The sequence below is a fragment of the Uloborus diversus genome, chromosome 10 (genome assembly GCF_026930045.1).
Source record: "Uloborus diversus isolate 005 chromosome 10, Udiv.v.3.1, whole genome shotgun sequence".
Taxonomy (NCBI): domain Eukaryota; kingdom Metazoa; phylum Arthropoda; class Arachnida; order Araneae; family Uloboridae; genus Uloborus; species Uloborus diversus.
The window spans coordinates 6849927-6863355 of record NC_072740.1 but is presented as its reverse complement, the minus strand read 5'-3'; the positions used below and the strand labels follow the sequence as shown (position 1 = coordinate 6863355).

General features: G+C 35.1%; 1 protein-coding gene across 1 annotated transcript in view; it reads right to left on the bottom strand.

Moving 5' to 3' along the window:
* LOC129231593 (fat-like cadherin-related tumor suppressor homolog) overlaps window positions 1-12846 on the bottom strand; it is a 354750-nt gene extending 341904 nt beyond the window's left edge. Inside the window, 5 exon segments of the mRNA XM_054865953.1 lie at window positions 229-1282; window positions 8843-9192; window positions 10744-11053; window positions 11601-12131; window positions 12758-12846. Coding sequence (XP_054721928.1) covers window positions 229-1282; window positions 8843-9192; window positions 10744-11053; window positions 11601-11954 — 2068 coding nt within the window. The 5' untranslated portion in view covers window positions 11955-12131; window positions 12758-12846.
* Window positions 12847-13429: the final 583 nt, after the last annotated feature.

Sequence of the window (13429 nt, the reverse complement as noted above, 5' to 3'; positions counted from 1 at the left end):
CTGGTAAAGTCAAACAAACTTCTTTTAAGTAGAAACACCAAACTTTTGATTTTGGCGATGGAAGAATAGTTTGAAGCATATATTCGCACTCGTAACCCATTGACTACATTGACAATGCATTTACTACTATCTAAAGTGATAAATAGGGGATAAAAAACAAGGTGTTCATTTAACCACAATCTATGCTTATCATAAATGAAAACAACGAGGACAAAGATAACATCTTACCTTGATCATCAATAGCGAAGATCCCCAGTCCATCACCATCCCGTATGGAATACGTCACTGTAGAATCTATACCAGGAGGATCAGCATCCACAGCAGTCACTTGCATAACAAATGTTCCTTCTGGTTTATTTTCTCGTATGGAACCAGAAGCCACAATATCGAGGAACTTTGGAGGATGAAGGTTTTCATTTACGTCCTCCACTTCAACTAATAAATAAGCGACTGAAGACAGTGGAGGATCACCTTGGTCTCTGGCAACAACAGTCACATTGTACAATTGCTTTTGTTCAAAATCCAAAGAGCTAGCTAATCGAACAACGCCTGTTAGAGGATCCACTGAAAAAGTTCCTCCATTTAGCATTTCATAGGCAATCCGTCCCCCATCGCCGGTATCAGGATCTCTCGCGGACATTACCATAACAACAGTGCCGATAGGAAGATCTTCTCTCACTTTTACCCAGAACTGTTTGAGGCCAAACATAGGAGGATTGTCGTTGACGTCCTCCAAGCGAATGTAAACGATAGTGGACGACATCAATGGTTTGTCTCGAGAACCATCTCTAACCCAAACTCGTAAAGCATAATTTTCTGTGACTTCTCTATCCAGAGAACCCACAACAGTCAGAAGACCAGTGTCTTTATCAACATGGAACATATCCCAAGCAGGTCCTTCTAAGTTGAAGATCAAACGAGCATTTTCACCTTCATCCATATCCGTTGCTCTTAGACGGATCACAGAGGTGCCGTTTTCAACATTTTCAGGAATCACAAAGTGGTAGGAGGATTTTTCGAAAGTAGGAACGTTATCATTTTCATCTCGTATATTAACTATGAGTTGTGTGGAAGCGGATTTTTGAGGCTTTCCAAGATCGAATGCAGATATATTTAAAACATACTTCGATGTTCGCTCTCTATCTAATGGGCAATCTACAAGCAATCTACCATTATTAAGATCTTGTTTAAAACAGTCATCTCCTTCGTTGCTATAATTAACTACATACACCAGAAGTCCAGAATACCCATGATCTCTGTCTCGGGCTCTGACAGCAAGAACCTAGAGAAACAGACATTCAATTTTAACATCCACTAGTACAGTAAAACTCAATAAATAGTGTAGCTTATTTTGCAAAAAGGAAATAACAGATTACAAATTTTCTTAATTTATAGTTAAACATAATTGAAAATTTTTGTTAAAGTAAAGTCAAATATTTATTGTCAACATCTTGCTATACCCTCATAATTATTAGATAAAAGAGGAGCTACTAGACAAGAAAAAAGTGATCATAAGTTACATTACAAATTTTTGCATGAGAAGAAAATACATATCTAGGCAATCAATTATCTCCTGGTCTGCCAGGGTGGGTATAGCGGACCAGATATGAGTAGCGGATAGGATTTCTGTACTATATCTGCAGATATTTCAAAGATAAAGCTTAAAATTTTAAAGTTATCGTAAGAATTGCTTAAGACTTCTGCAGATTTATAAAGTACAGCAAATGATTCGAAATTCATCTTCGCAACTAAAATTAATGCTGCTTTTTTTTTTTTGGCATGGTTACGTCTTTTAACTTCTTCAATTCGTTTTTAATTTTTTAAATTTTTTTTAAGTACTTCTTTCCCGGGAGATGTAAGTCCTTCTGTATTTTTTTAAAAAATGGATAAATAAAAATATTTATCACTGTAAATTATAAGTCTTCTGCTTTTATTTACTCAGTTTTAATGGTTTAATTATGTTCAATAAAATATTGAAATATAATACACTCAATAATAGCATTTTCAATGGTCCTTGTAAAATGTAAAACTTCGGGGAAATGTTTCATTTTGCTTTCAAGCTACGGAAGAATTAAAACTCTTACTGGGTTCTAGGAGCAACAAAAAAAAAATTTTTACTTATTTTTTTTTCTTTTGTCTCACTTTTATACATTTAATGAAATATAGTTGATATTATACCTGAACTTTGAAGTTCTTTAATTGTCTAGTATCAGTTTATTTCTGTTAATTCTGGTTTATATAATGTTAATATTTCTTTAAAAATAACAAAACCATTTTTAATTTAAAGAAAAAATCAAGGAACATTTTTTTTTTTTGTCTTTCTTTTAAGATTATATAGTTTACGGTTTGGTGCTTGCTTCATTATTAATTTAATGTATTAATATCAAATACTAAATTTCCTTATAAGCGAACTGTTTTAATGAATTTAAATTCAACAGATATAACAAACATTTTTGAGATTCCCAAATCTAAAAATTATGCTAATTTTGGCCCGATGAAAGTAATATTTCTACTTTCATTGGTAGTAAAATCGCAGAAGTAACCGCTGTTGACAATGGGCCGATTAATCGGCGGAGTCGATTTATGATCATAATGATTACTTTTACGGCTACCAATTGCTCCATCATATTTTTTCTCTTACATTTTCGACTTCAGAAATAGTTAATAGTTAATTTTTGAAAGACGATTTATTTTTCCCCACTTTCCAATTTTCCAAAAATAATTTCAAAATTTTATCCAACTTGAGCCAACTTCAATGTTATTGTTAGTAAAATGACATCCTGTTAACTAGACATGAAAAATTAAAAATATTAGGGAGTAACCTGTGGTCAGCAGGCTAACTTAGGAGCACTTTTAATCGAAATTTATTTCCTAATTTTTAGTAGCCATTTAATCCAAGACTTAATTTCTTTGTAAAAACTATACGGTTAACTAAAAGTACTATGTTCAAGGAGAAAAGTATCGACACATGAAACATGTTGCAACGTTGTGCATATTTATCCAAAATAGTAATAATAATAATAATAATATTACTTCAACTATCCGTCTGGAAAAAATATAATATAGTATGTACACATTTTTTTATTCAAATGATAGTTAAGAATAATTACTTTTTTGTTGAATGGAAAGTTAATAATTTTAAGAGTAAGTTGTTAAGTGTTTGATGTAATCATATGTATAGTTAGAAGGATCAAAATATCTAGGGAGGGGGTGGGGATGTTGTGTCATCAAATGCTGGGGTGAGGATATGATAACATTAACTTAGGAAATGATCCTTTAATATTTCATTCAGTTTTAAGCATTTTCTAAGCTATTTGTTTTGTTTACTTGTACACATTCATAGGGTAGACTTGTGGGCACGTTTAGACGGATTTTTTTCAATGAATTTTCTCATTTTTATGTTTTAACTTACGAAATTTTAGACACTGCAGTTTTATGAAGCAGTTGATGGAGTCAAAATTGGTATATTCAGTTGTTGCTCAGCTTGTGGTTTTAACCGTTAAAAAAAATATTTTTGAGTCCAAGTCGGTTGCGTAAACTTACCCCAGACCCGAGGCACGTTTACACATATTTATTTTGACACCTAACGTGGTTCTGTTAGTGTTTTGAACATAATGTCTTACCATCGTTAAAATAAGGCAAATTTATTACAGACGGAATAGTGTATAAAGTTAAAGCTGAAGGGGCATGGAGGTAGCACTATATGATTGTAAGGTATAAGATACGAAACTTAATTAAAAATTAAATGGTAATTTTCAAAACTAAATAGCCTGAAAATACTAAAAATGTTTGAGACAGTTCGGAGCGAAAAAAATGCCAGGGCACGTTTAAGTAAGACTCAGTAAGAACGTGTGTATAAAGGTGCTTCGACGTCAACGCGAAAACTTGCCCCGTCGCCAAGTTTGGATTTATTTTTAACGTGCAAAAAATTTTAATAACATATCAGTTCATCCAAATACAATTCTCAAAAAAGGATAAAATTCTACTAATTTTTATGTATTTGTTGTTTCTTAAAGAATTATTTATTCGCAATAAGCTTCAAAACGTTCAACACAAAATTTACTCAACTAAGTAGAAAACAGATTTTCTTTCTGCATGCTAGACCGAAGCTCGACTGATGCTCAAAAACTTGTGAGAATATTTCTAAGGAGCAGCATCAATCTGTTATGACTGTTGGCTCTCCAGTTATAATTCGTTTGGAAAAAAGGGCACTGCGTAAACGTGCCCCGGTCTACCCTACTACATCATAGTACAGTAATGTTTTCAGAATATCACATTTATTTATTGTTACATTCATTATAGTTTCGTGTTGAAAATATGCTTAAAAATATTTTGGAAACTTATTTTTGCTGTCGATTAATCGGTAAAATTTGACCGATTATAAATAATCGGTCAAATTTGAACGATTGTAAATAATCGGAAAAAAGACGGATTATGGCCCATTAATCGGCGCATCCCTAATCTGAACGCGGAGTTTGGAGCGAGTTTTCAATTGAAATATTTCTGTTACTGTAAACAAACAATGACACTTCACGAAAAAAACATGAAGCTTCTCTTATTTTCAAACGTTTTTTTAAGTAACATTAATTATTACTTTGTTCAAAAAAAATCATGCACAGAATTGCAGCAGATTTATGAAGTCCGAAATGTGTTTCATTGAAACATTACCATTCACTTTTTCTCTGCAGGTGGATAGATCTGTGTATAATACATTTCTACACAAACTCCCTGGAACTTGATTTTTTTTTTTTTTTTTTTTGATGAAATTAATTTATTCCCGGCAAACATTTTAGTTGAATCCATTGATAGCCTAACTGAATCGATTATTTCAGGAAGGGCGTAAGTCCTACGGGAATCCATTAGACTATACTTACGCCGCTTCTGAAATAATCGATTCAACTGCGATGCGTCTCGTGGCAGAGTTTTCGTGAAACAATGTTAATCAACAGGATTTCTAAGACAGTGTCATTGTTTTTCAACAGCTAGAATTTTTAACGCCTTTTCATGTTTGAATAACTCAATAAGATTTTTCAACTCCCAATGCAGATTCGTTCATCATTTTGTTAAGGTTCATTAACGCATTCATACAGGGGCGGATCTAGAGGGGGGCCATGGGGGTCATGGCCCCTCCCAAAGCCTTGCGATTGTAGGATTTTTTTTAAAGAAAAATAAAAAAACGAAACTATTATGAGAAAATAACAAAATTTAAGACATGTTTTTTACATTAAAAGAAATTTCGGCCTTATTTGGGAAAGAAATTATATCCCTCTCCTTGAAAAAGAACTATCATTCCCAAAATTTTGCTCCTTCGTTTACATCATATCTTGATTCCAACTTTAGACACTTGGACGTTCTCTAAATGCTGTTGTCCTCAGGGTCACCTATTGCTCACGAGACCAAAGCGAGCCTAAATTTGCGTATTTATGACTTAAATTTCGAAATTTTTCGGAGGGAGAGCTCACGAATCCTCCATCGCTTTCTCTAATACGCACAAAAAAAGCTTGAAATTAGATTTTTAGAGCCTCTTAGGTAAAATATTTCTAGGAAGGGGGGATTCCAAACACACACACACACACACACTCTCTCTCTCCCTTTAGAATCATTCATTTTAATAAAGTTTCTCGAGAGTTTGTTCAAAAATTTTGGATGGCCCCTCCCAAAATGATCGGCTAGATCCGCCACTGCATTCATATACATATGGGGGAAAAGCGAGCACATCGGAACAATTTCTTTCGTTTCTTAATTTCCCAGAAAATATTACCAATATCTCACAGAAAGAGGGTCCCCGTGATTGAATAGTCTTTTCTGCGTGCCATGGATTTTTTTCGGATTTGTAAAAGAAAATATTTATATACTTTACGGAATTTTGAAAACTGTCTTCAATTAATTATTCACATGTGAACAAGCTTGGGGCACATGTGAACACAGTTGAGAAATGCAGGACGGGCATCATATTTCAACGAAAAACTCGTTACAATGAAGCATATACGTATATACCAATTACATTCAAGGGTTTGTAGACTATATTGTGTCAGTTTGAATTGTACAGTAACTATCATTCAGAAACTATTTTTTTCGAATTATAAAACTTTGCTCACTGTCAAATTGTAAAGTTTCATAGCATGTTCTAATCACTGGATCGACAAGAAAAAATCTTACAAGACTAAACAATACAAAGAATATTTTATTACGTAAAGTTTATTCTTGTTATATAGTGTGTTTAAGCTTCATGCAGAATATGATGATGAATTTTAAAATTATTCTAAACTTCAGTTTTTCGAAAAATATTTTGTCTTTATTTTCCTTGCAAATATTATATACATACCTCTAACTTTTTGGCCAACTATTTAGTAATTAAAGAATTAAGAAAATAAAAAGTAATAAAATAAATAATTAATAATTATGTAATAATAATTAACAATAAATTTACAAATTGATTGCAGCAAAATAATAATTATAAATCTTTACAGTTCGTTTAACACTTTTAGTAAGAATATACTAATATTTTTATAGCAGAGAGGACACGGGAACTGTTCACATGTGCCCCTTGATGTTGTGTTAACAAGTGCCCCGTCATCTACCTTAGAACTAATTTTCAAAAATAAAGAATTATTAATTTAATTACAAAATTTAAACATTGCCATAAATTTACGTGAATGTTCATATATGATGGTTTGCAATAATTAAACTTAGCTTATTAGTTAGTATAAAATATGTTTTTACACGAAAAAAACAGTGATAAAAGTACATCAGAATCTGCTAAAACAAAGAAACTGTTACTAAAGCCCCTACATATACCAGGTCGAAATGTCCGCCATTTTTGATCAAAATTCGGAGAAATATTACCACACTGGATGTGTTTTCGCTTCCTTTTCAGCTTCATTTTATGTTAGCGTAATGCATTCGTTTTTGTCCCGAATTGTTATTAGAACTACAGAGTGTCATATTTTGAAAAAATAAACAAACCAACAAAACATCAAGAAATCGAAAACACTTCAATTGGTGAAATATTACATATATTATTATTATTCAGTTATTTGTATGTTTAATTAACTTGCTAATTAATTATGAAACTAGTATTACTTTACATTATTAATGCTCTTAGTAGTATTGGTGTAACTATATATTTTTATATACTGATACTGTATACTTGAATTTCCAATAAAGTGAATTAGTCCTATTTTTGGCAGCATTGTGTTTTTGGATCTTAGCAATTAGTTTATCAACTGATTTAAAAATGTAACAGTTGTATAAAAAAAAAAAAAAAAAAAAAAAAAGCATATTTCTTCAGACTAAATTACTCCATAGCAATAAAAGTAGTACCGAGAATTTACATAACTATGTTTACTGCTTTCGCACTGCCGAGTTTTAGCTTCGGATTTCCAGCAAATCGTCAATAAAATTGATTTTTTATCTTGGGTTATTAATTTTGAAATTTAAAGAAACAAAATCCTTTCTGTGAACTATTAGCACAGTACACTGTGGCACATTCACTTATTTTTATGCTCTTAACAGTCTTTCTTGCGTCTTTTAATAATTGATGTTATCCTAGTAAAACATACCATGTTCACATGCGCCCCGTGCTCACATGTGCCCTCTTTTTCCCTACCTGCAATTATTATTTTGTTTTCGAATTACAAATGCTTTCACGAGAGATTCGCACAAATCCTTCGAAGTTTAAAATTGTTTGTAAATGATAGTTTATGATTAACATTTAAATCCCTTTCAGAAATTAAGCATAGAAATTGCAGTTAAAAAATAAACCAATCCACATATACCAAAACTAGGTAAAGGTAAACCAAGAGATTTAAATTTTACTTCTTTTTCCATTTCGACAGGCACAATAAAAGAAGATTTAAATTTGGCATCGCCGTGAGAATGAATGTCTTAAATTCTTACCTCCAAAGTCGTTGTGCAAAAATACATTCTCGTTTGTTCTTGATACTCTTTCAGTGGCGTAGCCAGGAAGCAATTTCGAAGGGGGCTGTGATAAAATTTCGGAAGGGAATTAATTTAGTCAGTTTTACTGTTTTTTTATGCTCAAAAAAGGGAAATTTCTTTGTTTTGGGGGGATTTATCTCCAAATCTCCCTTGGATCCCCACTCTCATTTCACACATACATGTAGTACCCTAACTTGGACATAGAGGAGTGCTGAATTAAAAAAATAAGGAATTTGAACATTATTTTAATTATTAGAAAATACTTACGAAAGTGTCTATGCAGATGCAATATACCGAAAGCACGGTTATGATATCCAGAGAATGCAGTTTCGTCTTTGTTAAGGACACATTAATCTGGAATAGTAAATAACCGAACCGGAGGCAAATGCTCTCAGGTTGAGATTACCAAGAAGCTGGTTACTAAATTAGTCTCGCACGCCAGCGAAGTCCGCAGGCACTGGTGCTGTTCAATTCGAAAATTGAGGTAAAAGCTTAGGTAATAGGCAGCCCTTTAGCCAGAGCTAAGGCAGAACTCATGCAATACATCGACTATTCCGAAGTGATAAGTCTATAACAGTGACGAAGCAGCAGTCTTTGGATGCAATAACCAGGCTTTTGGTACATTGTCTTAGCTCTGGAAAGACGGTAACGTATTGCTCAGTATCTATACGGAGTTTTTCATCAAAAAATCAAAATCCAAAAGCGTCTAGATTGAAAACAGTATAACTATAATTGGAGCAAACCTAAGCACGAATTCTAATCACAGCATTGCAATGCTGTGATTAGAATTCGTGTAGCCTTCAGAATGCTGCCAGGTTAGGTTTGTCTAACTGTAGTTTGAAATTAGAAGGAGATTTTATAAAATAAGTCAAAGATGGTATTAATCTAATAAAAGACTTACTTCAGACCCGACAGCTGCTGATTCATTAATCCAAACTTCGGCTGGAATAGTAGGTAAGAACTGTGGAGTATGCCTGTTATCTCCGTAGCGCTTGGGAGTTGCTTCATCTGTAAATTCCGAAGGTTTGTTTCGACTGTTACCTAAACTCAACAGCTCCATGTAGCGCTCAGTAACGTCAAGCTTTTTGCAATCAATATTGACGCCTTTAGAGCTCATTCCTTCGTATTTGGAGACCACTTTTAACGTCACGGTCATAACATCCGCAAAATGTTGACTGTCTGTTGCTGATACGTTCAAAAGCCAATCTTTTTTGGACTGTTTTGATAGATCGCATGTCACTTTAAGAACACCTGTTAAAAAAAAAAGACAGAAATTATTTAAGTCCCGAATTTTCATACATGCGGTACCATATGCATAAAATATCATACTTAAAGTAGGGGAGACCGGGGTTAGTTTTGCCAGGGGCAAGTTGTGCCATCGAGCCTCCTGACTGAGCTAATAGGTTTCAAACTGTCGTGTCATGTGAGTGAGCAGTTTGATGGTCTCGGTGTCTTGTGTATGTTTGGAAGTATAGCGTGTAACTGTTTTCAAAATAAAAATATGAACCTTGTTTTCTATAGCAAAAGTAAATTTTGTGACCTGCGTTGTAATTGTCATTGTCACTAAGGATACTGAGGTGTGAAAACTTTCCTAACATTATTCAAATACGTAAGACATTCCTACTTTATTTAAATACCTATGTTTCGAGCTGTTATTCTACGCATTTCATTTGCTGATTATGATAATATTTCGGAAACTATTGAGTAAGTTCAAAATGGTGTAACACGGGGTTAGTTGGGACAAAGTGAAGGAGGCACGTTGTGACAGTGTAACTACTTGTCCCGGCCCGTTATCCGTCAGAGATGAGAGCGTTGATGACCAAAATGATAGTGAAAACAATAAATATGAAGTTGTTAACAAACCCAGCACTTCAGCCTGTGAGTTTTCTAGATGAAAACAAGTTATGGATACGAACTATGATAGGCACGTGGTGAGTTGAATCAATCAGCTAACTTGCCTTGTATGAGGGAGTTGTCTTAACATGGAACTGACATTAAGTTGCAAATAAAGCTTATTTGGCTAGATTTAGACGACTAAAAAACCACCATTCAGGATAATGAGGCTGTTGATAATGTCATAACACTGACGGGAGAGATAAGCCCTTTTTTTGTTGTTGCTGGAAAGGAGCCGCTTCTGAGAAAGTGAGTCTCCAATATAACGAGAAGTCCGACTTGGCCTTAACAGATGGCAGCACCACACCCACAAATTAGTCATGGTAATGAGAGAAAGGTCGGGGGGGGGTGTCTAGAACCTCTGCACTCATGGTAACAGCTAGCAACCGAAAACAGGACTTTCAGACCCATGGGACATGATAACGAATGCATACTTCGCATGTACGCGATGGCATACATGGAGGTGGGTTGGGAGGCGAGTCGAATCCCTCTGTAAGTCTGATGCACAATCCACTTGGCTAACTCTTCGTCCCAAGGATTTATTGTGGATGTAAGATGCCAAATGAGAAGAGCCAATCCAGAACGCGAAACAACTCAGTCGGTCCTAAAATCTTGAAAAAGAGACTTACAAATGTTTGTTTTCTTTGCATGTATTCTCCTCTAGAATCTTTCTTGTGGGATTATCATTTATTATTTTACCAGCAATAAATTTAAAAAAATACACGAGAAGAAACCTTTAAAAAAAAAAAGAGGAAACAGAAATGACATAAAAAAAAATAGAACAATACCTAAAAGAGAAGGAAGTAAACAGCCTACTAACAAATAGTGGGGAAAATAAAGTTGAATCATGTGTCATAAAGTGTCCAATAAAAGATTCAATAGAGATTCAAGAAAAGGTGAATGGAATACCTTTATCTTCATTGAGAGCAAAACAAGGATCGTCGTCGGCAGGAACCATCAAATAGCGAACTCTACTTCCGGCATCGAAATCCAAGGCAGAGAGAGTGACCACTTGTGTTTCCAAAGGAACGCTCTCTAGTACTTGGCCCACACAGTCCACCCGCTCGAAAAGGGGACGGTGGTCATTAATGTCTCGGAGTTGGACACGAACACTCATTTCCGCTTGTCGGCGATAAGGAGAGCCCCAGTCCGAAGCACGCACTCGAAGAGTATATTCCCGACGCATCGTCTCATAATCCAGCGTTTCCGTTGTCGTAATCTGAAAAGAGCATCGTCTTTTTAGTCCACAAAATGTTTCAGCTGTCGAGATATGAAGCAATACAGTCAAACTCGCTTATAGCGAGCCCCGATTTAACGAGAACCCGGATTTCGCGAGGTTGGTTTCGATACTTTCCCGACAACATAAAACTAAATTCTACATAGTTTGTACAGTGCCGATAAAAAAAAAAACTTTAAAACTGGTTGGCAATTTAAAACTTTACATAACTTTTTCTTGTCATGATTTTACTTGGCATGCTCTCTTGTGGAATTGGCCGAATACCGAATTTTCGGCCACAATCTGGCCGATTACTCGGAAATCGGCCAAACCACTAGGGAGAATGCAAAGTAAAATCATAAAAAGAAGTTTGCATGTAAAGTATTTAACTGCCAACCTAATGTAAAGATTTTTTTTTACCGGCACTGTATATATGATGATATAAAATGTGAAGATAATTTATGAAGCATCGTTACACTAAGCTCTGCACATCAGTTACTGTGTTAATAAATAGACAAGCCATTGCATTTAAACTAAGGAACTAACTTACCTCTCCGGTGAAGTGGTCGATGTTGAAAGGTACAGGGTGTAAATTAGCTAAACTGTACGTAACGTAACCATTGTCACCTGCATCAGCGTCTGTCGCATGGACGGTGGTAACAGCACTCCCTTGAAAACGGTTTTCATCGAATTGCACTACGATTGAGCTAGAGTTGAAAACTGGGTCATTGTCATTGTTGTCGAGTACTCGGACGTTGACGATCGCTGTACCTTTGCGAAGATGAGATCCACCTCGTCGACCGCTGTCTACTGCACTAACAGTCAAAGAGTAATAAGCCCGACGTTCGCGGTCCAAAGCTTTAGCCGTATGAAGAACTCCAGTTTTGTGGTCGACTGCGAACATGCCCTCGTCATTTCCAATCTCTATGCTGTAGAGAAGAGGATTCTTGCCTTTTTCTACTGTAGCACTCAAGCGTACTAGGGGATATCCTATTGGCGAGACTTCCTCCACTTCCACGTCGTAGTCAGAATGGCTGAACTTGGGAACGGAATAAGAAGTTTCTGACACTTTCAAGTGGATCTGAAACAGAATCAATAAAAGGAAATCATTCGTGTGACGTAATACTAAAATAATGATTTGTGAAACAACGAATGCAACATATCTTGTATGTTAGAATTAAACTTCTGATCAATTGAAGGACATTTGGCGTATTTAAATAAGCGAATACTTTCTAAAGCTTCTTATGCTTAAAATGATAATGTTTTAAAACTAGAGTTTTGAATTTATCAATCGTCCTGCATCACAAAAAGCTTTAATTTTACAAATTAGTTTTGTTTGCCATGTTATATTTACACAATTATTCTTTGGATTTTCGTTAGAATATCCCTCATCTTCACGAAGATATAAGATTTTTTTTTTTCATAAATACCAGTTTTTTTCGCAAGTTTATGGCTCATAACGGGCAAATATTTTTAAAAAACCAATATCAATCTTTTAGAAAACTAGACAGCGTGAATGAGAACTATCATTTGAATCGTTAATATTTTTTCAAATAACTTTTTGTGTAAATATCAAATCGCATCATACATGCCTGTGTTTCTTTCCAAGTGATACAGGATCCATTTTTCATATATTATCTAGATGCACAAAATCTACAGGCATTTAAACTCAAACAATTGGGAACATGGAAATGGAAAATACCTTACCGTTTTTACAGTTGATTTAGGTGGTGTGCCTCTATCGGTCGCTTGCAAGACAAGAGCATAGCTGCCAGCAGCTAAATCGCGTCCAGGATCCGCTACTCCAATTTCAAACTCATTCGTTTTCTTCCCAGGAGACACTTTGAAATATCCGTCTGTATCGCCTTTTACTATTCCCAAGCCATCAATTTCGCCATGAACTCCTCTGTCCGCGTCAATCACCCGCACGATAGCATAGATATCTGGATCACTGTGTTCCAAAATCTGCGGCAGGTGCCGAACTTGAATTTCGGGAGGATGGAGATTTACTGGAGTCACTTTTATCTGTACATTGGCAGTGCTAAGGAATGACATGCTTCCAGCTACTCGAAATTTCGGTCCACGATCCTCAGCAACAATTGTCATTTTGTGCAAGCTTTGCTTTTGGTAATCTAATGGTCTTGTGAGAGTGAGAAATCCTCGAGTCGGGTGGACGGCGAACTGGAATGAAGGCTCACGCAGACTATAATAGACATCGCCGTTTATTCCGACATCAGGATCAGTTGCTGTTACTCTAAGGAGGTTTTTGTGCAAGGGATAATCTTCAGGGATAGTAGTGTGGTAATTCATATTATCAAAAAATGGATTTAGGTCATTCGTATCTAAAATTCGCACATGCACTGTTGTGTTTGCTTTTAA